The sequence below is a fragment of the Eleutherodactylus coqui genome, chromosome 2 (assembly GCF_035609145.1).
Source record: "Eleutherodactylus coqui strain aEleCoq1 chromosome 2, aEleCoq1.hap1, whole genome shotgun sequence".
NCBI classification, from domain to species: domain Eukaryota; kingdom Metazoa; phylum Chordata; class Amphibia; order Anura; family Eleutherodactylidae; genus Eleutherodactylus; species Eleutherodactylus coqui.
Window position 1 is genome coordinate 242,295,837 of NC_089838.1, and position 27,556 is coordinate 242,323,392.

The following is a 27,556-nucleotide window of genomic DNA, read 5'->3' on the forward strand; positions in this document are numbered from 1 at the left end:
TTTTAGCCGGAAGAAGTACCCTGCGTTGGTACGAAAGCTCGCTATTATAACATCATGTATTTTTGTTAGCCATTAAAAGGTATCATATCTACAAGATTACGTCGTTTCTCTTGCTGAGAACAATCACATTTTGCTCTACTGGCTAACACGGTACCAGATCTTTGTTTTCTTCATTTGAGAAGTGATTCTTTTCTTCTGGTTGGCAAATGTCACTTCCCCACAAATATAGCAAACATTGTCCATTGAATGGCTGAGCGCTGCCTCTGATGGGTCACAGCACTCAGCCAATCACAGGCAGCGCTTTCTGGAGGCGGGAATTTTTCAATACCCGGCCACCATGGGATAGATGAAGACTGACAGTAAGCCAGGGAGAAAAAGCGCCAGAGCCCCGACAGTGCTGCTAGGTGAGTAAATTTTTTTTTACAGCTTGGGATGATTTACAGGGAAGGTCTTTTATTTAAAGTCCTTCCCCGAAAATCACTGCGGGGGTTGCCTGCATCCCATAGCTTTCAGTGTTCCGGCAGCAGCAGCGTTGGCTGCATTGAAAGCAATGGGAGAACATCGTGGTCTTTTACCACAGCTCTTACAGCTGTGGCAGGGGATTCATTCATCCCCGCAGGGAGTGTCATCATCACTGAACACTGTGACAGTGCTGTCATCTGACTTCACCTTTATGGTGTGATCTGGCTGGTCTGTACTGAGCAGGCTAGAATGGAGGGGGTTGAAGGAGGTCCTCCTCTACAGGCTGTTCATGATTGCATCAGCTGGATCATGAGCACTGGGTACAACAGCAGGTTGCATGATTCACTCTATGATGTCATGGATTACTCTGGAAGTAATCCAACAATGTAAAAATTAATATGCCATAGTCATTTGCCTATAACAGCCAATCACAGCACAGCTTTCATTTTACTGGTTGCTATGGGCCACAAATACAGATTTTCTTTTAGACACCTTTCATAAGACTGGGGTCCTGGGCTACTTTTCCATGGCCCACCATGAATAAACAAGAAATGGACATAACGAGGAAACAGTTGACCAGACATTTTGTGAAAATACAATTTTAAAAATCACCTTATAATGAAGAAGTTCTGTAATTTTCTAATATACATTGTACATGAATTCCTCATTGTTTTCAAGATCTCTAGACAGAAATCAGTACTGGTCATATGATGAACACACAGCTGGATGGCTCATTACTTTACAATGCCCTGATAACTACGGTAAGGGTCCTCATCCACAAAGCATCATCCACTGCTGGTGTTGCTTTTGATATGAAGGGTACTCATTCACAAAGGGTTTCTCAGCTACAAAAGGTGGGCGGAACTCCGCTGATTGACTTGATGAATGCAGGGGCCGGACTGCAAACAACAATGTGATGAGTATAGGTGCTGGCCGGCAATTAGCAGAGCTATGCTTGCAGTGGATAAATGCTATGTGTATGGGTACCCTAATGAACCATGTTCCTGTGTGACTGTCATATGGCCTGGAAACAAATCACATAAGTTGAAACAAACGTAATTTATCATATAGACCAAGAGACTAAATTTGAAGCTCCTGAACCTCAATGCAAAACCTGTATTGGGATTCTCACTTACTATGTGCCATATAGAGGGGTGTTTGACCCAACTTAGACATCATGGCCTTGGTGTAACTCCTATCTCAGTACCCCTGAATGGCTCCTGTATAGGCCTTTTCAAGAAAATATAAGTATAAACTCTATTCTCTACCCTCCATGTAAAAAAGCTGTCCCCAGCAATAAATAACAATATGAATGCATTCTCAAAATAGTTCTTTGTAAAACCAAGAAAAATGCAATCAAGAAAATATTTGTTGAAAATGTTTCTAGCACATTGCAGATTCTGGTATTGCCAAGTTGCTTTATATGTCAACATTTAACAGACGCTGCTAAATCAGAAATAACTGAAGACTTGCCATTTATTCCATTCAAATATTTTTAGATTCATTTTTAGGTTCTGGATTTCAAATATATTCGGATTCATATTGTAATGATCAAGAATCCAAAAAAAACATTATAATGAGAAGTTCCTGGATATCTGGCATTAGTATTAAATATTCTCAGCATTAGATCGGATGAATAGGTTCTTGGACCTCTAACCAGTATATTGTACGTTACTAATTGATCTTTGCTGGCTTAACCCTTTCCAATCCAATGTCGGGCCTGCCCCGACATCATAATTTCCCTCCACAGGTCTGATGTCAGGGCTGGCCTGACACTGCAGTGCATCAGTGCATCTGCACCCGATCATCAGACACATCAGGTTCGGATGCACTCCTGCACTGGTCCTCATCGAGGACCCCCGAGGAGAAGGCAGAAAGGGTTTTTACCAGAGATTATGGCCGGAGATCATGTGACCGCCGGTGTCACCTGACCCCCAGCGGTCACATGAACGCCGAGCCTGGAGCCTCCACCGTGGGGGGGCCTGCTTACCTGTCCGGCGTCTTCCGTATTCTCCCTTCTGTCTCCCGGCTTGGCGATCATGTGACCACTGGGTGCCACCTGACCCCAGCGGTCACATGATCGCCGAGCCGGGAGGCAGAAGGGAGAATGCGGAAGATGCCGGACAGGTAAGCAGGCCCCCCCACAGGGCAGTGAGCACCTGCACCCTCCTGAACTCTTGCACCCAGATTCTGGAGTGTAACGTGCAACGGACAGCACTTGGGCATCCTGTCCGTATGCGGTCTGATATGCCGAATACCTCACACTGAGAAGTGCTATTCTCGTCCAAAAATAGGATATGCCGGGATTTATTTAGGGCTTAGAATTGAGCGCTATCACATCTTCTCACGAGCAGATCCATGCTCCTTACTGTACTTTTTTTCCGATGCCTGACCTGTATACTTCAGCATGGGACACAACTGCCATGTTGGAACAAGTGGGGCAGCCTACTAAGTGGGCAGACTGCCTACTAGGCGGGCAATCTAATTAGTAGGCTGGCCAGCCTACTTAGTCCTCAATGTTATCGATTAACACTGCAAAACTCCTATGGGGCCTCGGGTGCGCAAATGTGCACAAAAATAGAGCATGTTGCATATTTTTTCCCCCGACGGGGAAGCAAAAATGCTTCATGTGAGGGAATCCATTGAAATCAATTTTGGTGCGGTTGATGCCATTTGAACGAGCAATCTTGCACACACAAAATCACCCGTATGAAGGAGTCCTTACTCCGATTCGTCCAAGTAAAAAATAAGCCTGTTTGCATACATCCATTCAAATCAATGAGTACTATTTCCGTCTGATTTTCGAATCAATTTTTCTGTCCAGAAATCGGACAGAAAAAAAGCATATATATATATATATGTGCCCTAGAGACAAAGAAAATTCTGCACTACAATCTGCATGTTTACATTGCGGGCTGTAGAGCAGAAATCTGCAGCAGCAGATAAAGGCCAAAAACACATAGGCACGTGCATTAATATGTTCACTGCTACACATGAACCGGGTTTTTCTTCTTTTGGACTATTCAAACTCTATTGTGCGCAAGTTTGAAAAAAAAGTCCTGCTCTATCTTTCTCGCAAGTAGTATTAACTCCCAACAATCCTGATAGTGAAAACAAAACCATTGAAATCAATGGTTGCGTTTCGCCCTGTTAAGCGCGGCCATGATTTTCATAGCTGCATAACTGGACTAAGTCACGCCCATCAGTTTAAGCCCTTTTACGTTCTCTCCTTTTATGCTCCATACCTGATTTTGCCTTCAAAAATGATATAAAAACCTGAACAAAACCTGCATGTGTGACATCAACCATCTGATATAGCACCACTGTATTCAAGATAGCTGCATAGATGTTGGAATATAATGAATATTCTGATTGAAATAAAAAGTGTTAAAACGCTTGAAACAGAATATATATCATAGAGGAAATCTATGTGATGTGAAATACTCTTGTATAAAAAAGACAAAATCCAGTATTATTCTCCTAGTTAGCCAATGGAGGTCTCATCTCTATAATACTTTTGGCATTTTTACACTAAAATATTTCACACCACATAGATTTTTCTCACTTACCAGTGCCGCGCTATTTTTGCTGTACACAGTATAAATGTAATATGTTGTTGAAATTTTGATGAACTGGACTTATTTAATGAAATATATTGAATTACCAATTTGCATGCACAAGTCAATATTATGTAACATAAGGATGTATGTACATGGTCAATAGCAAGTCGCGCTCGACATTTTCAGGCGTGATTCGCATCGCACAGAACACGGACACTGCATCCGAGTCTGAGCAGGACATCGCACATTTACATGTACTATTCATTGCGAGAGAAATATCGCCCATGTAAATAGACCATTGCAAATAATGGCTTCTATTTTAGTGCGAGTTTTGTTATCTCGTGACACACAAAACTCGCGCAGTAAAATCGGCTGAGTAAATAGCTTCAATGTAAGCTTGCCCCACTAGTTATCGGACCTCTATGTTGAAGATTACACGGTTAAAAGAATTTCTTGAACTAAATGTAGCTGAAAAGGGCGGTTACAGTCGAACGGTACAAAACCAAACCACTGATTTCAATGGATTTCAGTGGTTTAGTTTTCTCTAGCTCTTTTTTTGGATGTTAATTGTACGGTCAAGAAAAGATAGGACCTGGCTCATCTTTCCTAAATGTAGAGAATACATCGCGTGGGGAAGATCGGGCAGCACCTATTTTCCCGCTGTTTCTTTCAAACTCCGGCGTGGAGTTTGAAAAGTCGGCAAAGGGGTAGAAATTCTTCTCGTTCAGGTGCGACTACCCTCCGTGCTTGTCTGAAACTGTCCGAAACCGCCCAAAGACAGTGTATCCTTGGGAACCCCGCTGTCTCAGCTAACTCATCTACTCAAATTAAAGCTGGATTGTCAGTGTGCTGACAACACCCAAGGTGGAAGGCAACTTGACTTGCAGTTATGCCATAGCAGCTCAGGATGTAGAATTGGGCCGAGTTCCCACAGCACAGTTTGATGGACTTTTTGATGCTTTTTTAAAAATAAAAAAAACTAGTATCTTTCTATTATATTTTTCTTTCCTCTTGGATTCTTAGACTGCTTGCTTGTTCAGGACTCTGGACAACAAGAAAGTCACTTGGATGGCTTTGGCTTCTAAGTCATAAAAATGTAGGAGCCAAATAATATTTTTGGGTCAACAAATGAATATTGATTACATGTAAACAACGTTATTAAGTAACATAAAAAAGTGTTCACACTACACTGTGGACTGATTAAATCATAAATGTTTACTGGAAACAATGAGCTCTATATTCTAGGTAGCTGGAGGGAGGGAGCTATTATAAATTGAACTTGCTAATAACATTGCATGTAATAAAGTTCCCACTAGTGACAGCTGCAGTTATCCATAATGTTGTATTTAAAGCAATGTCTATGTAGTTGAGCTCAGAGTTTGAAAGGGGGGTCTAGAATGGCTGCTTTCTTCCATAAAGGACACTGCGCTATCCACAGGTTGTGTTTGATATTATAGCTCATCAGGGGCGTAACTAAAGGCTCAGGGGCCCTGATGCAAAAGGTGAGCTGGGCCCCCCCCCCTCTATCTGTTTCTGTACCCGTACCCATACCTAAACCATGCTGCACAGAGACATAACTTGAAGCTTCTGGGCCCCAATGCAAAACCTGTAATAGGGCCCCCAACTATAATGCTTTATTCATAGTACTGCGCTCCCTACATGGCGAAGAGAGGCCTTATGGGCCCCCTAAGGCTCCTGGGCCCAGGTGCAACCGCATCCCCTGCACCCTCTATAGTTACGCCCCTGTAGCTCATTGATGCCATGGAGCCGAACTGACAAAGCAGACACAACCAATAGACAGATGTGGCAGAGTTTCTGTAAGAAAGTAGCCAAGTTTTTATAGTGCCGGAAAACTTCCTAAAAAAAAAAAAATCACTTGGATATCTTTGCCTCCTAAGGGTCCTTTTAGATGAGCCAATTTATCGTTTGAACAAGTGAATGATTTCATTGATAGCTCATTTGCTCTCGTGCGGCCTGTTTAGACAGGCAGATATATCATTGGTTTGTTCAAATGAGAAACCGTTCACAATCGTTCAGCCTTTTACATTCACTGTATAAGTGAATGAGAGGGAGTGAATGAGCGCTGTTTACACTGAACAATAAGTGAATGAGCCAACGAACCAGCATAAAATAAACGATGAATGAAAAGTGAACAATTCTCATTCAGTATTCAGTTGCTGGCTCACATTTAGACCAAACTATTATCATTCACTTTCACTTGTTTGAACAACTTTTTTGAACAATAATCGTTCAATCGAAAATCACCTTAAGAAGTCTAAAAATTCAGGAATAATATATTTATTTTAGTGGCACTGAGGACCATTTCAGTCGCCATCTGGAGCCATTTCACAATTTCCATTTCACAATACTGAAACGAAGCTAAAGTGAAAAATAACAAAAACACATGTGGGAGAGGTGCTGGACCAAACAGATACTTTCATGGTCCCGGCTTTTTAATAGGGTTGAGATCTTTAATACAACATAACACTAATAATATATAGTATGACATATAACATATTTATGCAGTAGTTGTAATTTTGACTGCTCTACTCCTCATTATAGGGACCCAGATATTCCATCCGATGCCTCTCTACTATACAAAGTGACTTTATTAGAAGTCAGAGACAAGCCCAGCCTGATAGCTCTCACCACCGCTGACCGCATTACTCTTGCGAACCAGAAACGGGAATGTGGAAATTTCCATTTTGAGCGTGAAGAATATCGCAATGCCATGCACTCTTATAGCCAAGCACTGACTATCCTCACACCTAGCACAGCAGGTAATTAAAACCAATATACTAATCATTGTACAGTTCTAAAGCAGCATCTTTGAAACAGACTGCATCCTCTTCTGGGATAGCCAGTGTTTGTATACTGTTGTATGACTGCTTTCACAAAAATATTAATGATGGTGTTTCAGCGATAGGAGCCAACATGCTTTTTAATAGCACCTTCATAAATGGGCCTACTCCGATGGATTTTTCAGCCTCTCTTAGTAGTGAGTGGTGCCTGTATTCATCTTCAAACAATCCTTTTAATCATAGTTCAGGTCTTTTGGTTATCGAGGAGAAGAAATTTCTCAAGAAACTAGTTAAAGGGGCAGAGGGACCAAAAGGAGAAGGTTCAATTAAAGAGATTCAGCTTCAATGTCAAACTCTAACCTTTATATTTCTGTGAAAGTAGTCACATAGGAACTTCAAAAGATTTGGGATCTTGAAAAAGGTGAGGATCTCCATCTACCTCAGGTGGAAAATAGGCTGTTGGAGATTTGTCTCTTATTGTCAACGACTTTTCTTGGAAACGGTGAGGTATGTTTGGTTTGGATTAGCGATTACTATATCATTACCATACAATGTATGTGAAACCCAGGCCCCTTCCCTGCCACCAGGGATCCTAAATAATAATAATCTTTATTTCTAAAGTGCCAGCACACTTCGAAGCGCTTTACAAATCAGAGGATACATGTAGAGAGAAAGTTAAACATTACATACTAAAACTAATAACCAAATTGAACAATAGGGGTGAAGGCCTTGCCCATAAGAGTGTACGGTCTATTCGGAAAAGAGGTGACCCATGGGAACAAGAGCTTAGACTTTACAATGATCTGGCCATCTTATATAACTAGGGTAGTATACATAAAGCTATGTGAGCCAGGCACCAGACAATATCTATAGAAGTACATTAGTATGTACGGGGTGAGGGGAATACTGCGATCAGGTTTGGATGGAGAGTGTAGAACCAGTGTAGATAGGAAAGAGTTAGATTAGGGGATGTGATATATCTACCTAAAGAGATGCATTTTTTAAGGCAAACTTAAAATTGTCTATGTTGGGGATTAACCTACCGTATATACCGGCGTATAAGACGACTTTTGAACCCCGAAAAATCTGCTCTGCAGTCGGGGGTCGTCTTATGCGCCGGTAATACAAAAAAAAAGTGAAAAAAAAAAAAATTTATTACTCACCTCCCACGGCGTTCTGTCGCGCTCCGGCAGGATGTCGCTCGCTCCGGCAGGCTGTCGCTCGCTCCTCGTCCCCGCCGCAGCATAGCTTTCTGAATGCGGGGCTTGAAATCCCCGCTTCCAGAAAGCTAATACACACGCCGGCAGCCATGACATCATTGAATGGCTGTGATTGGCTAAAGCACACGTGGCTTCAGCCAATCACACTCATTCAATGACATCATTGAATGGGTGTGATTGCTAACACGTGCGCCTTCAGCCAATCACAGCCATTCAATGCTGTCATGGCTGCCGGCGTGTGTATTAGCTTTCTGGAAGCGGGGATTTCAAGCCCCGCATTCAGAAAGCTATGCTGCGGCGGGGACGAGGAGCGAGCGACAGCCTGCCGGAGCGAGCGACATCCTGCAGGAGCGCGACAGAACGCCGTGGGAGGTGAGTAATGAATTTTTTTTTTTTTCTCCACTGTAATACCGGCGTATAAGGTGACAGTTGGGGGGTCGTCTTATACGCCCCGTCGCCTTATACGCCGGTATATACGGTAGTTTTCCAGGGTAGTGCATCCCAGAGAACTGGTGCGGCTTGGAAAAAGTCTTTGAAACAGGAGAGGAAGGTTTGGACTATGATGGAACTTAGTCTAAGATAAGTAGCAAAGTGGAGAGCATGGGTAAGGTGGGAGACAGAGATGACGGAGGAGATATCAGGTGGTGCAGCACTGTGAAGAGCTTCATGGATTAGAGTGAGGAGTTTAAATTATGTTCTATATTGGACGGGCAGCCAGGGCAGTGACTGGCACAGGGTGGAGGCATCAGTACAGTGACTGTTACAGGGTGAAGGCATCAGTGTAGTGACTGGCACAGGGTGGAGGCATCAGTACAGTGACTGGCACAGGGTGGAGGCATCACTGTAGTAACTGGCACAGGGTGGAGGCATCAGTACAGTGACTGGCACAGGGTGGAGGCATCAGTACAGTGACTGGCACAGGGTGGAGGCATCAGTGTAGCGGCCTGAGCAAATATGAGCCTGGCTGTTGTATTTTAAAATACATTGGGGAGGGAAGGGTTTTAAGGGGAAAACCAATTAGTAGTAAGTTGCAGTAATCAAGCCAAGAATGGATCAGGGCAATAATAAGAGTTTTAGCTGTTTCTACTATAAGAAAAGGACAGATTCTGGAGATGTTTTTGAGGTGCAGGTGACACAAGCAAGTCATTTAATATGGGGAGTAAAGGAAAGATCAGAGTGAAATATGACCCCAAGACAACAGGTGTGCTGTCTTGATGTTATGGTAGCACTACACACTGAAAAGTTGGAAATATCAGGATTAGGTAGGTTAGCGGATGTCGGAAACACAAGAAGTTCACTTTTAGAAAAGTTTAGCTTCAGATAGAGGAGGGACATGATGTTAGAGACAGCAGACAGAAATCACTGGCATTTTCCAGTAAGACAGGGATGAGGTCTTGGGAAGAGGTGTATAACTGAATGTATGATTAGTAGTAGTTAAGAAATGTCTTTTTATAAAACACTTGATCTATTTTATTTTTTGCTTGGCTTTCCTTGGGGGTTGAAAGATCTAGAAGAGAGAAGACAGGTTGATTTGGTTTGCAATGCACCATGCCATATATGCCAGCAATTCTAGAACATGGAGTAAAGATGGATATTAAGACAATATTTAATCATTCTAGAGTGAGCAATCTGACTATATAAGTTATTTTCACCATTAACCTGTTTCTACCATTGACATGTATGTAAATAATACATGTATAAACGTAGCTTTCTAATGTCGGATTGTGCTGATTGTACAGAGGTGGGCAATACTGTACCAGCACTGTGCATCTCTACTTGCCAAACTTCTCTGCTGTAGGCCGTTTCTCTTGTGCCAACCTGAGCCCATAAAGAGGAATTTACCTATGAGTGGCTGCTGTCTTGCAGTAGGGCAGCGGTGAGAAAATCTGGAAGAGGCGACTAAAAGTGGCTGAGTTTAACGTATGGGCACACTGTGACTGTTAAAGGAGACACTATGGTTTTCTTGTGGCTAGCAATGTTTAGAGGTAGTGCTTTTCGAATTATGGATAACATGTTTTAGGAAACATGTTCTCCTTTCTCTTTACAAACAGGTTCTGCATCAGCATGCAAAACCTGTGACGGGGTCTTTAAATGTCACAGGCAATTTATAGTATAGGTTTGCTATAGGCTATCTCTGGCATAATTTCCTAGATGCAACTCTACCATAAACTCATGCTCCCGAAAATACATACAGTGGTATCACTGCACAAGAATTATTCTTGAAGGGGTTATCCAGGCAGCGCCCTCCAGGATACACCGGGGTCGAAGCAGAAGCACTGCTCTGACCCCTGTGTAGCAGCTGGCACTTGTAATTGCAGACGCGGCTCTCGTTGAAATCAATGGGACCCCAGCCTGCAGTTACAAGTGCAACTCCCATTGATTTCAATGAGAGCTGCACCTATAGTTATGAGCGCCGGCCACTACACAGGGTATAGCCAAGCTCTTGTCTGCAGTGGGGAGGAGAGGGGATGCCCATTCTTGGGATCGGTGGTGGTACTGGTGAGGGGACTTTTATTGATTGATTTATCAGACTTTTATCACCTGTGGATAGGTGATAAAAGTCAAATTTGGGTATACCCCTTTAAGTTAGAGAATGGTTTTTGTGTCCGCCAAAGGTCCAGGTGCAACTGTAATTCCAGTATCCCTATAGTTACTCCCCTGACTGTGACCAAGTTGTTGCAGAACCGTGTTTTAAAGAGGAAGAGGCAGATTTATGTTATTCAATGACTGACATGAAGTGACACTTCCTTTTCAAATTCGAGAAAGTTAAGTTGTATACTATAGGAGTAAGGTCCCCCGTAATATAAATGACTATTATTAGTTCCATTGCATGTCAAAATATTTTCTAAGACATTTTACATGATGGCTGTGGTGATTAAATGAGCAAATTATCACTTTGGAAAGATGAATGAAGCAGGGTACGGGAAGGCAAACCTTAATATTTCAATCAAATACATTTAGCATTTAGTCTGGTTATGTTGTCATGGTACCATGGAGCGGGATGTTCACACACTTATCTCCTAGATAATGACTCACCATTATCTATATTACTCAGACCCACTGAGCTCAGAAGAAGAAGAGGAGATTCGTGAGCATCGAATCAAATGTCTGAATAACCTGGCAGCAGCCCAGCTGAAGCTTCATCACTATGATGACGTCATTAACTCCTGCAATGCGGTCCTAGAGATGGATATAGACAATGCAAAGGCACTTTATAGGAAAGGCAAGGTAATGTCAACTTACCCTTTAACGTATGACGAAGACAAATACCACAAACTAATCTTTTCTTTTTCCATAATTAATATCAGGTCTGTATGAGCTTTCGGAAAGTACATTTCAACCTGTTCTCAAGAGTCCTAATTACTATAATAATCAGTGACTGTTATTGTACTTCTTTATAAAATAATTTCCTGTCACTAATGACTTTTGGATTATGGGCTTAATTTGCCTTGCTTTCACGTAGTACTGCAATGTGGTAGGACAGTACAGCAGGTTAGGTCATCGGAAATTAGATCAGCTAAGGACAGCATAAAAAAACTGCAGTAAGAAAATGGTTATCCATTGTAATTATTTATAATGTATTCATTAAAAAGGACCTGTCACGGTGTAAGTTCAGCAGGGCTGGTTGCATAGCCTTGTAGCCATGGCCACGCTGACTCTATCCCTATTTTTTTTTTTCAAACTTACTTCTGTTCACTTAAATAGGGTCTTCTTAGGTCCAGCTCCTCATGCTCTGAACTTGTCAAGTGGTGACGTCAAACTTGATTGGCAGTCCAACATCATCCGTTGACAGTGAGTGGCGTGGACTGTCCACTTGATGGGTTTACAGTACAGGGAGCCAAATCTAAGAAGAGACCACTAGAGCAAATAGAAGGGAGTATGAGGAAAAAAACAGGGATAAAGTCAGAAGAACCATGGCTGCAAAGCTATGCAGCCAGCCCTGCTGAATTTACACTATGATAGATCCTCTTTAACTTAGCTAAGGGTCATCGAAATGTGCTTGAACCAGAGACAGTGTATTGACTGGAGTCATGTACTATTCTACAGAAGTACTAATGGACGGTGGTTACCAATGATGCACAAAACTTTAGTTCCACCCAATCAGGGATAGATGACTGACCATTTCTACTGCTAGATAAAAGAATATTAGAGAATTCATTAGGTCCCTAATGATTGCCCTGAGACACAGCAAGATTAGCTATGACAGCAAGGTTGTTTTAGGATTGACAGGATATTTTTTCAGTAAAAAGTCATCTACTTGTTGGGCATTACCAACATTGGAAAATCAGATTTGTCTTCATTGGACAAATTAAATCTCAAACTATGGACACTTTTCACAAAATCCTAAACATGTCTGCGATAACCATAGCCTTTTCTCATATAAAAGTTACAATAAAATAATACACCATGTGATCTTTTTCTGCCGTCAATCTTCTAAGTTTCTAACAGTGGTCAATTATTTGTGTCCATGTCAGGTTTTATCAGAAAGAGGTGACTATGAAGAAGCCATGTCTGTCCTCAAGCAAGCACTTAAACTGGAACCTACAACAAAGGTAAGCAGTCTTAACATGATTGCTCATCACAAGATGAAAAGTGTTCAAAAAATGTAGAGCAGAATCTTTCAAAAAAATGATACTTCTATATTATATGTTATAGCCATATAACCACAGAAAAGCTGGGTTTTCATACTTTTTATTGTATGCTCAAGTACAAAGTATGGTGATGATAATCTGCCCAGTCATGTGGTCTACCTAAATGCTGCAGTGTTAGCAGGTGGAAAATGTGCCCTTCTCAACTGTGTGGCGACAACGTAACTTCCCGTTTCAGGTAGTTGGCAGTGTGGTGGTATGAAACAGAACAGGCAGCTACTCAGCTTTGCTATTGGGCCCTAGCAAATGATGTTGCTGTGCAAGTATACAACTTTTCCAACAAATGTACTACCACAATTGATTTTGCCATTGGAAGCTATGTTCAGCCAGGCATATGGCATAAGAACAGGGGTTGCCTTTTGGCACAAAGTTTTAACAGCTCCGGCTTTAGCAGGTTAAGTGCCTAGTTGTTATTGACAGTTGGGAACCCTGAGGAGAAGACAGAAGTGCTTTATCATTATCATTGCTCTCTTCTCTTTTGCAGTTTAAGCACTGGCGTAACTATAGGGAATGCAGAGAAAGAAGTTGCTTCGGGGCCCAGGAGCCTTAGGGGGCCCATGAGGCCTCTCTTCTCCATATAGGGAGCCAGAACTATGAATAAAGCATTATAGTTGGGGGCCCTGCAGGTTTTCTGCTGCAGAGATGTGGCTGTACCATAAATGTGCTTTGTACCCAATAACAGATTTTTGTCTTACGTCTACGGCAAGTTAAGGACTAGAAACCTGATTATTCTTTTTGGCCATCTACTTTTCATGGTTAACCCTTTTGTGACCAAGAGTAATTGATGCAACCACAACCTGTAGTTTTTATTGGTAGCATTTTGGGGTGTATATGACTTCTGTTATTGCTTTTTATTTAATTTTTGTCTTGCAGACTAGGTGACCAAAAAAGCTGAATTCTGGCACTGTGGAGGTTTTTTTCTGATAGTGTTCTGAATTAATTTATGATATTTTAATAAATTAGACCTTTACAGATACAGTGATAAGAATTTGTACTTTTTTGATGCAACAACTTTTAATGTTTAAAAACTTTTTAGTTGTTACAAAAATAAAAAAAAATTATTTTATTTCTTTTTCCTTCTTTTTGTTCCCTAAAGGGACTTGAACTTGCAGTCGTTTGATTGCTTATACAGCATACTGTAATGCTATGGTATTGCATTATACTATATTATAACAGGCTTTCTATTAAAGCGCATATCTAAGGGTGACTACCCACTACAGTTTTTTTTTCACTGCGAAATTCGCAGCGTTTTTTTCCTGTAGGGGTCTATGGGACTTGTAATGTTAAAATCATGATTGCGCAAAATCGCGATTTCGCGGTAAATTGCGATTTTGCGCGATCGCGATTTTAACATTACAAGTCCCATAGACCCCTACAGGGAAAAAAACACTGCGAATTTCGCAGTGAAAAAAAAAACTGTAGTGGGTAGTCACCCTTAATAGGCAAACAATCATGGCAGCTGTGGGGGTCTTTAGAAGGCCCCAGGCTGCCATGACACTTGGACGGCACCCCTTAGATCTTATCATGGCGGGGCCATTTGAGACATTTAAATCCCAATTAATTGGGACATTTAAATGCCTTTGACAGAATTGACTGTGGCATTTAAAATGTTATCAGACGCGATCTGAGTTATCTCCAATTGCAGCTCTTGCGGGCGGGTGTCACTGTGTATGGAGCGGGCTCAGCTTCCAAGCCCCCTATATATACAGCATATGTTGTAGACTTCTATATGCGTCCTAATTGCATTGAGTATGCCAGGTCATATATGACTGTTGGGAAGGGGTTAAAGTGCTACAGATCTGTAATAACAGGACTTGCTGTTCTGATGCCTGATGTCTTCCTGTTGGAATGCAGTAATCCTTATCCTGGTCTTACTATTCCTTTAATCTTATGACACCAGCGATTTGCATGGAAAGATATTAAATCAAGGGCAATGGTTAAAATGACTGCAGATATTCTCCTGAGTCTTATTCTCAGACAGTCGGGTTAGTTTTCCATTTCAATGTGAAACCAGAGATCTACATAAACTGTCATTACAATTACACTTTTAAGCTTGTTCAGGCATACCTTTATCATGGGGGTATTCATTTACACCCGATGGAAAATAATACAGCTAAATTTTACTTGGAGTTTCCACTGGATTTGCAAAGAATTAAAAAAGTTATGCAGTGAGATAACCAAAATATAGGCAACATTGACCTCATCATTTTCCTGCAGAGTAATGCTCTTAGAATCAACCTGTCAGATTTCAGCATTGTATGCTAGAACTAGTGATGAGCGAGCATTCTCGCTAAGGGCAATTGCTCGAGCGAGCATTGCCCTTAGCGAGTACCTGCCCGCTCGAGAGAAAAGGTTCGGCTGCCGGCGGCGGGCGGGGAGCGGCAGGGGAGAGCGGGGAGGAACAGAGGGGAGATCTCTCTCTCCCTCTCTTTCCCCCCCGCTCCCCCTGCTCACTGCCGCAACTCACCTGTCACCCGCGCCGGCAGCCGAACTTTTTCTCTCGAGCGGGCAGGTACTCGCTAAGGGCAATGCTCGCTCGAGCAATTGCCCTTCGCGAGTATGCTCGCTCATCTCTAGCTAGAACCCATGCTTATGCCTATCTAATCAAATAATGCTCTTTTCTATAATAATGATCTACTTTTTATAGCATAAAATAGTCATATCCATTATGTGATCTAAGGACTATTGTGTTATATTTGGACACGTTACTGCTCGACATTATTTTTACACCTCAGTAGTACAGAAAACATTCCAGTACTTTCAAGCTACGCAGCCATCATGACATACAAAGCAATCTACAATCTGTCCCCTCCGGACATTTTGTAATCTCCAGCCCTCACAAGGCCTTCATCTTTCCACTCTTCTTGTCGGTTCTTAAAGTGTAAATATCATCTCCGATGACTTTTCAGAATAAGCAGCTATGTGTGTACAAGAATCACCAGTACATGTAGACCCTTCCATATTGTTTCCTTAGTGATGACCCAGTGATCAGCGGTTATTGGGGAAGTAGCCGATGCCCTCCTCCCCTATAGGAAGTATATGTTATATTCAATGTAATGGGTCGTCTATGTAACGTACAGGCACTTTGGATCCTCCTAACCATGAACTGCTTTTTGTAGTCACTCTTTACACTTGCTAATAGGGAGGGACCTGAACACCCTAATTGCTTCTTCTTGTGTGTCGCTAAGAATTTGTATAAAGTACACTATCAGCATTTCTGCAATATGTTTTATCAGCTTATGTTGCATATCATTGTGAAAAACCATACTCAGCTATGGTGTTGAGAAATCTGTCTTCCACTAGCTAAATAAATAGCTACAGAGGGAGTTCCAGCTGTGCCTACACTGTTCTCTTCAGTGCAGACACAGCTGTTTCCCTGTAACGGTTTATTTATAAAGCCAGCTTTTTACAGTATTTTATTGATATTCAAACATATTTTGTTTCAGCTCCATAATCTCTCTGCCAGCACTGCTTTTATTAGTCTACTGTCTCACTCTTCTGTTCCTAGGTGCTGTGTAAGGAGAAGCAGTTCTATGCTGCAGACAGCTTCTCCACTTCACAGTGCCGGTACCCGCTGGACCCAATGCACTGTTATTGTCTCAGTGGATTGGATTGTGATGTACAGTACTGTACACTGACACCCTGACAGTGCATCAAGTCCAGTAGAAAACAGGCATGCTGTGAGGGCAGGTGCTGTCTGTAGCACAAAATACCTTCTTACACAGCATGAGGGGACAAAGCTAAAGGAGACAGGATAGGAATAAGCAGCGCTGGGAGGACAGAGCAGTGGAGCACACATGAAATTTGTTTGAAAGTCAATAAAATACCATATAAAGCTGGCTGTATAAACACACTGTTATATGGAAACAGCTGTGCCTGCACAAGAGAGAATAGTGAAGGCACTGCTGGAGCCCCCTCTTTAGCTAGGCAGGTAGCTAGCTGGAGACAGATTTCTCAGCCACATCCTCACCTAGCAGAAGAGGAGTTTCGTACAAGAAATATACTAAAAAAAACAAAAACAAAGCGCAGCTACTCTTTAATTGATCAATGTTTGATATTGCTAAAGTCGTTTTCTAAGACAAATATTGCTAGCCTATCCATCAATTTGACTTGATGGGACTCCCAGTGAGCAGTGGGAAGTGGCCCCTTCATGGAATCTTATGCATTATTGACCTATTAAACCAGCTTCATTGAATTTTTGGAGATACAAAGCTGCGGTATTTTATTAAAGGGTTCAGTTGGGGAGTTTTCTTCCCCTAAACCAATATCATCAATCACCATGTAATTATTGAAACTAATACTTGGTCACCACGACACAAGTAACCATATAACTTATGAGAGCCTTGCCAACCGGACTCCAGCCCCTATACCACCATGAACTTTGTAATAACTTAAATGAGGATTTAGTTCTTCCAACTCAAGTCCCCATCCCAACCAAAACCACCCTCTTAATCGAATAACACAACAGGGTAAACCAAAGGGAAGGGAGGGCGAGGGAACTTTCACTTGGATTCTTTAACTGCTGTTGCATCCCTGATCTCCAGGGTTCTTATAGAACAGCTCCCTCCCTCAGTTTTTCAGCCAGCCAATCAGCTGCTGCTACTAGGCCAGCGATTCTGCTCCTCTCTTTCATTCTATTTCTGTGCTGGCCAATCGGATACCGTCGTTGGGCCAAGTGTTACTGGGGCAGATATTCAGGAATCTTCTAAGGATGATCTCATGTGACCCAAGCACAAGGTTAGATACCTAACCCTCATTACTGAGGGCATATATATTATACTTACCATTAAATGCTCAGATCCCATGATGCTTTTCTGACTAATAGTCACCACATCATTGTTTAGCAGCATACACAGACACAGTTTTTCCATGGTTTTCTTTTCCGTTAAGGAAACCGTTCTTTTAAATTCTCTCTCTCTAGAATTGTTTCTAAGATGCTATCGAGAAAAAAAAGAATTGCTTCTATAGACCATTTGCAGTTAAAACTCTTCTTCTTTCTTTCTTAGGGAAAGGGGTGGCAGCTGCAGTTTTAAAAAAAAGATAGCACATGCACTAAAAATGCATAGTATCCAAACTCAAAATGTGATTTTTTTTTTACAAAAGTCATTCACATCTATGTATCATCCGGACACTACGGTTTTCAAGCTGCATAAAGATGCAGAAGACAGTTTGAAAACCAATGCAAAGTCCATACTTACGTATTCACTTTTTAACTTACAAAAAGTACCGTATGTGCTCTCGTTACACATTTGCTTGGACAGATCACATAGCATACAGTACAACTACAATAGTCATTTTAGTGACAGTACATTTTTCAAAACCTCACTTGATAAACCTGCTTTGATTAGGAGCCTCGTAATGTACAGTAAATGATTCATAAGTTTCCTGCAGGATGAAAGAAGAACTTGGTGTTACATTTCTTTCTCTTGTACTTTCATCATTTTGAGCCCATCCCAGCCCTTGGAGAAAAGGCATTTTAGCCGATCTACCAATATGACCTTAAAATAATGAAAAATAGCAGGAACAAGGCAATGTTGAAAGACAATTCTCTTTTCTAATTAGACATTTGTAGTAAATCACACTTCTAGATATATGAATAGTACAACAAGAGTACACGAGTGATAAAATGGCATGTACTTAGGAGATACATAATGTTAAACTGATCTTTACGTGTTAACTAGTTCTCTGAAGTGTCTGCAAACAATTGAATGCCATGTATAACTTTGCTGTAGTTCATACAGAGCTGAAATGTTAATTCTTGACATGGTTTCCTTACTAAATAGGGCTCATGGGGCTAAATAGACTTATAGATCCACATACGAATTTGCAGCAGAACTCAAAGGCTCAGCCTCAAATTTCTCCCATTGATTAGGGGCAAAAACACATGGGCGTACGCGCAACAATGCTTGCCACTACAGAGCTTAGTTGCAAATAAACCGTGTTTATTTTTTTTCATCGGCCCATTCAAACTCTGAGCCATAGTGCGCAAGTTGGAAAAAAACTGTGGGAAGATAGGTCCTACCCTATCTTTCCCGCAAGTAGAAAATACTATGTGCAAGAAAGATAGGGCAAGTCCTATCTTTTCCCGCCGGTACTATTAACGGGAGAGAATACCGCTAATGAAAATGAAACCATTGACATCAATGGTTTCGTTTCATCCTGTTATGAGGCCGTGATTATCATAATGGGACTAAAACATGCCCATGTGAAAAAGCCCCTAGTATCAAATCCACATTGGAAAAATCTGGCCAACAGATCTGACAATTAATAAACAATGTGAACATGTCCTCCAGTATGGAATGATACTCTGCTCATTTCCATCCCATCTTTATCTGTTTAGTCAGGACCGACTCTCGGACACTTTATGGATCGGCCCTCCCCACGCGGTTCTGTTTTGTACTGCTTCTTTTTGTTGGATCATTTGCATGTTCATGATGGCTTTGATAGTATCAACCCAGCGTGATCTCCGTTGGCCAGGTCTTCTTTTGCTGCTGACCTAATGAATTACCTCGTATTATGTGGCTGAAGTATGAAAGTCTCTGTTTCGTAATCTTGCCCTCCATTTAAAACTCTGGTTTGATGTGGTCTAGGACTGTTTTGTTTGTGATCTTGGAGGTCCAAGTAATCAATAGGAGTTTTCACCAGCACCAAAGTTCGAAGACATCAGTCTTCTTCTGGTCCGTTTTCTTTAGTGTCCAATTTTTGCAGGCGCAAGTTGTGATTGGGAAGATGATTGCGTTGACTATCTGGCATTTCATTGCAATGTTTATATCTTTGTTTTATTAGAGCTTATCCCTATTTAACATTGCACTGCCACCTAGCTCTATTCATTGTTCTTTTACGGGTCCTGATTCTCCATTGCAGTTGATTTTTAATCAGAAGAAGATGAAGTCTTGAACTGCTTTGATTACTTCATTGTTTATTTTTCTGTACCGTTACTGGCTGTTGTCAGGATCCTAGTTTTCATGATATTGAAATATAGGTCTGCTTCTTCACTTTCTTCTTTAACTTTTAGTATCAGCTGTTCAAGATCTTCCTGACTTTCTGCCAGCATGGTTGTATCATCTGCATACCTGAAATTGTTGATGTTTCTTCCACTGATCTTGACTCTGATGTTGAATTTATCTAAATTGCATTGCCTCAAGATCGCCTCTGCATACAGGTTGAACAATGCAGGGAATAAGATGCAGCCTTGGCGTCCGCCTTTCCCGATTCTGAACTGTTCTGTGTTACTGTTGAAGGTCTTGACTGTAGCCTCTTGGTTCACATATTACGACTGCATGAGTTGCCTCAGATGTCCCGGGACTCCCGTTTGTTTTAAGCATAGCCACAGGTTGTCTCGTTCCATGCAATCAAAGGCTTTTTCGTAATCGATAAAGCATATGTAACCGATGAAGCATTCACCTCCTTCTGGTATTTCCAGGCTTTTTTCATGTGCCCATCAGAGATTTCCAATTTCGTCTCTTGTTCCTCTTCCTTTGTGAACACAGACTTGTGCATCAGGAAGTTCCTGTTCTATTATTGCCGGCATGTGTTTTTGTATAATCTTCAGTAGGATTTTGCTTGCATGCAATATTAGGGTTATCAATGCGTAGTTTGAGTATTCTCTCGGGTCACCTTTTTTGGGAAGTGGCACAAAAACTGGCCTTGGCCAATCTTTTGGCCACGATTCCTAAATATTGTGACAGAGTGCGGTCTAAACTTGCAGGGGCTTGAGCAGCTCAACAGGTATGCAATTGATTCCAGGGGCTTTTTAGTTTGGTAGCTGATTCAGTGCCCACTCAGCTTCATCCTCCAGGATATCCGATTCTAATTCTGTTAGTCCTTCTGTTTGCATTTGATGGCCTCTGCAATTGTTTGCGTACAGTTTTTCTGTATATTCCCACCATCTATGCTTGAATTGTTCAGGATCGTGTAATTCCTTGCCATTCTGATTGAGAATTAATGTTGCGCTGCACAATGCAAAAAGAGCACAAGCCTTTTTAACATGAGTGAAGAGCTCTCTGGTGTGTCCTTTTTTGTTTGCTTTTTCTAATTCCATGCAGCATGCATTTCAAAATCATTCTTGTCTTTCCTCGCTTCGTGCTTAAACTGGGCATTTAGCCACTGGAAATCTTCCGTTTCCAGTAGCTTTTACTTCTCGTTGTATGTCGGTGATTTGGATGGTGTCTGCTGATTGCCAGGTTGTTTTTATTGTTGCATGGTATATTTTTGTTTGCTGTAATGCTTTTAATTTCTTTCCATAGTTCGTCTGAGTCAGTTTTGAACTTCAATGCTGTACCTCTTTTTCTGCAATTGCAAAAATGTAGCTTGATTTTGGCAACAAGCAGTTGGTGGTCAGAACCCCAATCTGAGCCTGGGAACATTTTGCTCCTAGAACTGAACTTTTCCACTTTTGGGGGTACAAGATGTAATCAATGCGAACTCTGTAAGGAGACATCCAAGTGTACAAGTGACATTTTGGTTTGTGAAGAATGTATTCATAATCATTAATTGGTTTTCTTGGCAAAATTGGAAAAGTCGGTCACCGACATCATTTTGTTCTAAGTCGAATTTCCTTACTTTTGGCGTTTCTTCTTCTGTGCCAATTTTTGAACTGAAATAACTGATGATGTAAATGATGTCCTTCTTTTAGGATTTGCTGAACATTTTTTGATTTGTTTATCTGTTGCGTCAATTGTAGGGGCATAAATTTGTATCATGGATATGGCATGAGGTTTTCCGTTGATGCAGATGGTCATGATTCTATTGCTTATGGCACAGAAACCATGGACAGCTTTACTAATCTTTTTGTTCACTATGAAGGAGACACCATTCCTTCAGATGCTTTCATTTCCTGAGTAGTAAACTGTTAAATTACCACTGGTAAAGTATCTGTTCCCTGTCCAGTGAAGTTCACTGATCCCCATGTGGCCGATATTTAATCCCTGCATTTCGTTCTATACAATGTCTAATTTGCCAATGTTCACTCCATGTACATTCCATGATCCAATTATTTTATGCATTTTAGTAAATTGCGGGCGATCTCTTTTACCGCAGGCAACATCATAGGCCAGCACCAAGATGAGTTTCCCTTGTCCGAGTCACAAAATCCCGATTTACTTGAAATACGCTTTGCTCTTCCCTGGTAACATTGTAGGTGCTTTCCAGCCTGGGGGGCCCAGTTTCCAGCACCATATCCTCAAACATGTGTTCGAGAGAATCATTAAGTATTTTTGTGGTATATAGTGGAGTAGGTCACCATGTCTTTTTCCACTCCTCCCCATTTTTTCAGGCTTGGGACTTGCACAGAGCCGTGTTACGAACATTGTGTTTAGTCAACAACACTACCATGCGGCTAGGTTTGCATCCTAGTAAGAAGTAAAAGTTGGTTTAATGTTGGTTATTGTTGACTTTTCTGTCTTTTTACTATGACAACATTTTAATTAATTTATAAAAAGTTATGTATTAATTGGACCGATTCTGGGAAATATTTACTGTGGACTGTGGCACTGAGGAGGCATCGAAGTGTGTGGGAACTAAGGGGGAATATTTATTGTGGGGTGGGGGGCAGTAAAAAAAAATGTATATGTTAAATGTAGCCAGAATCATTCAGTGTAAAAGGGCATTTGATGGTAATAAGTCAATTGTAAACAGAGTAATATGTTTTGGTTCTATCACACCAGAGAATAAAAATGTGCAGAACTAACACAAGTAAAGGATTACTCTTTGCTTGTCCTGCAATCAGTGTCACAAAAATATATCTATTGTGTTTAGTCTTTCCATATTGATTCTTAAGAATGCTTCTAATGATTTTATAGACCTCTTGAGGCCAGTGGGTTCATCACTGGGTTCCCTTATTAATGGGAGATATGCCTACTCTGCTATTTGTCAAACACAACTATGATTAATACAATGAATACGGCTAATAGAAAGATTTGTTTCCTTTAAGGCAATCCATGCAGAGCTTTCCAAGCTGGTAAGGAGACAAAAAGGACAGCCTGAAGTCACCAAATCCCTGGTGAGAACTAACCCCAAAGCTCATCTTAAGCTTAGAGATGACTTAAATCCGCTTATTCGTCACAGTGCAAAACAGAGGGTGAGTTCTCTCTCACATGTAACACATCACTTAATGTTATTTTCTGGTATTTGCATACCGGTATTGTACTTGTAGGGTCTTTTCATGACCCAAATTTTTGGCCTTTTTAAAAAAAAAAAATCAACAATTGGGCTCTCTTACAGAAATTAAACCACTATCCCAACATAAGTTGTAAGTGCAGCTCTACTTTATCACACATGCAGCAATGGAACATGGATCTATATAATCTGTGTATCAATATATTTTTTTAGTTTATGGCAAGGGCTGCAGAAACAAACATTGAAGACGGATTATTTGTTGTGGGTTTTTGAATCCTCCGTTCTCTGTAATGTGGACACGTTATTTACATGGCATTGTGAATAGTGCATCTGTTTTATGCAGGATGCACAATGAAAGTATAAATGGACTGGAATATGTGTAAGTATGTTTTTGGTTATTTTTTTACTTTATGATTTTACTTACATTTTGAAAAAAAATCCTAATTTTGAATTCCAGAACACGGCAATGAAAAGGTTATTCCCATCAGAAAAGTGAGGACATATCGCTAGGATATGACTGCAGGGTCCTCCTCTAATTCTGATATTGAAGGAGCTGTTTTAATGCTTCTTCCCCTGCACAATTTTCCTTGCACAGCGGTGCTCTGTGCCACCTGCTGTGCCGGGAACTGAAGCAAAGCACCATTCAAGGCAATAGGGCTGGCAGCAGTTTCCCGCAGAGCCAGCGGGAGGGAGCGCAGTTGTACAGAGAAAAACTTTTAAAGAGACGCAATACTAAAGCTGATGAGACAGTGATGGCATTTCCTAGAGAATAACCCTTTAAATGACTAAATGTTTTTGCCACTTTGACATATGTTAGTCAATTCCTGGTCACATTTAGGTTTTCTTACCATATGTTTATTTTTTCATGGTTTTGCAAAAGCTGCAGACTCCCCTCCCTTCGCCGACAACACCACGAAAAAAAAAAATGTGTAATTCAAAAATATCGTAGGATCAATTCACTATCCAGGCAGTCTGCCATCAAACCCAGGACTATTTACAGAGTATGGACTCCAAGGGGTTAAAAGTATATATTAAAAAGTAACTCTAAACAGCATATGTATATGTAGTTGGTGTGCAAAGCCGTTGCAAAAATTGATCAACTGTTCCTTTCATCAGGTACTCTATCTGTTAATGACGACTGCCAACATTTCCACATAAGAAATAAAAACTTTTTCATAAGTAATGCCGGTCTCACACGACTGGATTTGGATTGCGAAATCCACGATCGTCACCTGCACAGATGATCCGTGGTATTCCGTGTCGATTAAAAAGAATAGAGCATTCGCATGTCTGCTCATATGAGCGGATTGGCTAACCCAGCACAGCTCAGAGGCCGAGAGCAGCGTGGAAGCAGTTTGTGCTGGGATGGAGGGTTAGGGTTAGTTTAACTGTTAGGCTTACATTAATAGCTGTAAATTGTTCCATGTGAGTGCTTGCCAGCATTAACATGGACGCATTTACAGCTAATAATTTCAGCCTAACAGTTAAACTAACCCTAACCCTCCATCCTGGCCAAAAGACATTGGACGCTGCTAGGAGCTTGGCGCCTGTGTCCCCTGCAGTAAGAAACCCTGTACCCCCCTGCCGGCAGGACCTTGCTGCCTGGATCACCTAAGGGGAGACAGCAGGAGCTGAGGGGAGAGAGTTGGAGCCGATTCCACAGTGTCGGGGTTACTCACCGCAGCCGTCGGGGAACATTCTCTGCAGCCCAGCAGAAGACACAGCGGCGGAGGAGTGAGCCAGTCAGACACTGGGGGCGTGACCTTGCTGTCAAGCTCCCTAACACTTAGCTACACCCACCACATCCGGTGGAGTCAAGGTACAACAGTACCATTTGTGTGGACACCCTGCGTATTGTGAGCACTGCCAAGTAGTAACAATACGGTGTAAGTTTTCATTTACCAACTATAAAGCAAGATTGTCAGTCATTTGTCACTTTGTCTCCAGAGTGGTCGTGGTGTGCCTAACCTCTGTATTTCCTGTGTCCTCAGGTAACCAACAGAATGCTGCTGATCGGAGCCGTGGCTGCAGCGTTACTAAGTTTACTGGCAACTTTCATCCTTGTGCAGGCCACCTAAATATTGATATTTACAGGACAATGTTCAGGTGTGATTCACAGTTACCAGTTACTACTTGTGCAGATAATATGTGATGACTGAAGACAAACTTTTCTATTAATGAAGCTGTGTCTAGTAGTGCACTCACAGTGGCCCCCACTGCCACCACTAATGGAGCCAATGGGCCACGCTCTCCATACTCATCAGCAGGTGACGGGCTCTGGTGCTGTAGATGAAGTGCAAGCAAGAAGGCAATTTTCTTTATGTTCATGTATTAATGAAAGTACTAAATGGAAAGGATTATATTCTGTATCCCTAGTACTATTATCATCTTCAAGGTAAGGGTGTATTCACACGGCCAAGTGCGATTCTCATACAACTTTTCTGCACCCTTAAACGTGCGATTCTTGACTGCTATTGTGTTGCATTCTGCGAGAAAAATGCATCACTGCACTTGTGTTCTTCATGAGCCTGAAAATCGCATGTTTTTTTCAACAGTCAAGGTAGAAAAATTGCATCATACTCGCATGCAATGTGCATTTATACGGGAGTGCGAGTTCTTTCTTTTTGCCTGCCATAAGAAACAATGGGTGATTTTTAAACAAGAATATGAGCCCCGTGTGGCACAGAGTGCAGCAGGCAACAGAAATGCAGTCATAAGCTCTCGCTCACGACCTGAAGGTTGCAAGTTCAGTTGCATGGTTCAGGTAGCCAGCCTTCCATCCTTCCGAGGTCGGTAAAATGAGTACCCTGCTTGCTGGAGGGTAAAAGATGACTGGGGAAGGCAATGGCAAACCACCCCGCAAAAACAGCCTGCCGAGAAAATGTCACGATGTGACATCACCCAAGGAGTCAGGCATGACTCGGTGCTTGCACTAGGGGACTTTACCTTACCTTTAAACAAGAATCGCCCAAAAATAAGACATTCAAAGATTTTCTATCTTGGACCACTGGTCAGAGAGAAAAACGCTCATGTGAATAAAAAGATTGTACGTGTTTGATCCATATCGCAATCGGAAGGAACTGGCATGCGAAAAATCGTCCATGTGAATACGCCCCAAGGATGGATTTAGGCTGCCTGTCCACAGGCGTAGAAATATCCCGCGGCGGATCTCCGCCGCTGGGGAGCAGGAGCCAGCTGTTGGTTCTCCACACTGAGCCTATCTGACAGATAGGCTTACCACGGAGAATCGTGGCAAATTGTGGCATGCCGCGATTTGCCGCCCTCGAGCGGAGAATTGCTACGATTCTCCACTCGTGGACAGGGGGGGGCTGCGCATTCTATAGCAACGCTATGGAAAGCGTTCACTTCATTCCCTGCGGCCGGATTATCGCCGTGGGGAATGCAATGAAAATACGCCCGTGGACAGTCAGCCTTACACGGCCGATAGCATGTTCTGCCCCAGATTCTCGGGCACAACTTGCACCACACAGCAGACAGATAGCACACATTGCAAGTCCTATTCTTGCCAGTGAATCATACGAAAATAAGCCCTCTTTCAGTTTTTCTATCTTGCATTATTGGTGCGAGTGCAAAAACGCCTGTGTAAGTTAACCCATTGAAAACAATGGTTTAATACATTGCACAAGTTCTTTGTGTCATGCAAACCTACAGAAATTGTGCAATTTTCTTGGCCTTGTAAATATGGCCTAAATGTGCACCTTGTGACACCAATACATTTTAGAACCAACATTCTGTGCTGTTTTTCTAGTATGTTGTTTTTTTAGTGGTTGGAGCTCTGGTATTTTCATACAGAACTCAAAATCCGCTACATAGAAACAGAACTACAACATAACATTCTGGCTATCTACAGCAACCACTAGAGGGAGCTTACTGCACATGAGTTTATTGGGAGTTTTTATTATCAGCTCAGTGTGCCGTATAACATTATAGCTCCCTCTTCTGGTGACTGCGGGCATCCAGAATGTCAAGGTTTCAATCTACAGTATCCTACCAAAAGTAATTGGACACTAAAGACTTCAGATACTCTCCGTGGCATACTTTCTACTAACATCTGATACTCTTCAGCTTGTATTTCCCTCTATTTATCCTGCAAACGTCTTGCAAGTTCTCTTACATTTCCTGACCTGACATTCCAGTTTGTACCAAATAAGCAGTAGAGTTCTAGTCAGAACTTTGTGCAGCCAGTCTAATTGTGGAGCCTCCATGTCCTCAAACAAATGTAAAATAGTATTGAATTTGTGATAAGGCGCGTTGTCTTGTTGGAAGTATTGCTGACCGTTTCCAGAACATTGACACATTTTCGGCAGCACATTATTGTCTAGAATGTCAGGGTACACCTCCGTGTACATTGTTCTTGCCACTACAACCAACGGACTGAGACCATGCCACGAAAACCGTCTGCAGATCATAATGGAACGTCTTCCATACTTAACTGTTGGCACAACACACCCAGGCAAAAGGATTTCCCCAGATCCAGGTACGTCCATCTAATCTGAAGATGGAGTGGCCTGATTTTTCACTCCCTACTATGCTCTTCCATCGCTCAACTGTCTGACTACGCTCCTTCCACCACCGCAGACAGACTGACACTTTGCACTTCATGATGGATAGCTTAAGGGCTCTTGCCTACGACCGTGCTTTCACCGCGTATCACACGTGCATTCCCATCATAAACCATGGATGATACCTCCAAGAGTCTGCAAGTCATGTAACATGGTTTATGATAC

At 41.8% G+C, this 27,556-nt stretch overlaps 1 protein-coding gene across 1 annotated transcript in view; it reads left to right on the plus strand.

Moving 5' to 3' along the window:
- FKBP8 (FKBP prolyl isomerase 8) overlaps positions 1-24,886 on the plus strand; it is a 31,696-nt gene extending 6,810 nt beyond the window's left edge. The window contains exons 3-7 of the mRNA XM_066589386.1: positions 6,585-6,802; positions 11,099-11,271; positions 12,519-12,596; positions 22,624-22,770; positions 24,800-24,886. Coding sequence (XP_066445483.1) covers positions 6,585-6,802; positions 11,099-11,271; positions 12,519-12,596; positions 22,624-22,770; positions 24,800-24,886 — 703 coding nt within the window. The remainder of the gene's footprint in view (positions 1-6,584; positions 6,803-11,098; positions 11,272-12,518; positions 12,597-22,623; positions 22,771-24,799) is intronic.
- The last annotated feature ends 2,670 nt before the right edge of the window (positions 24,887-27,556 follow it).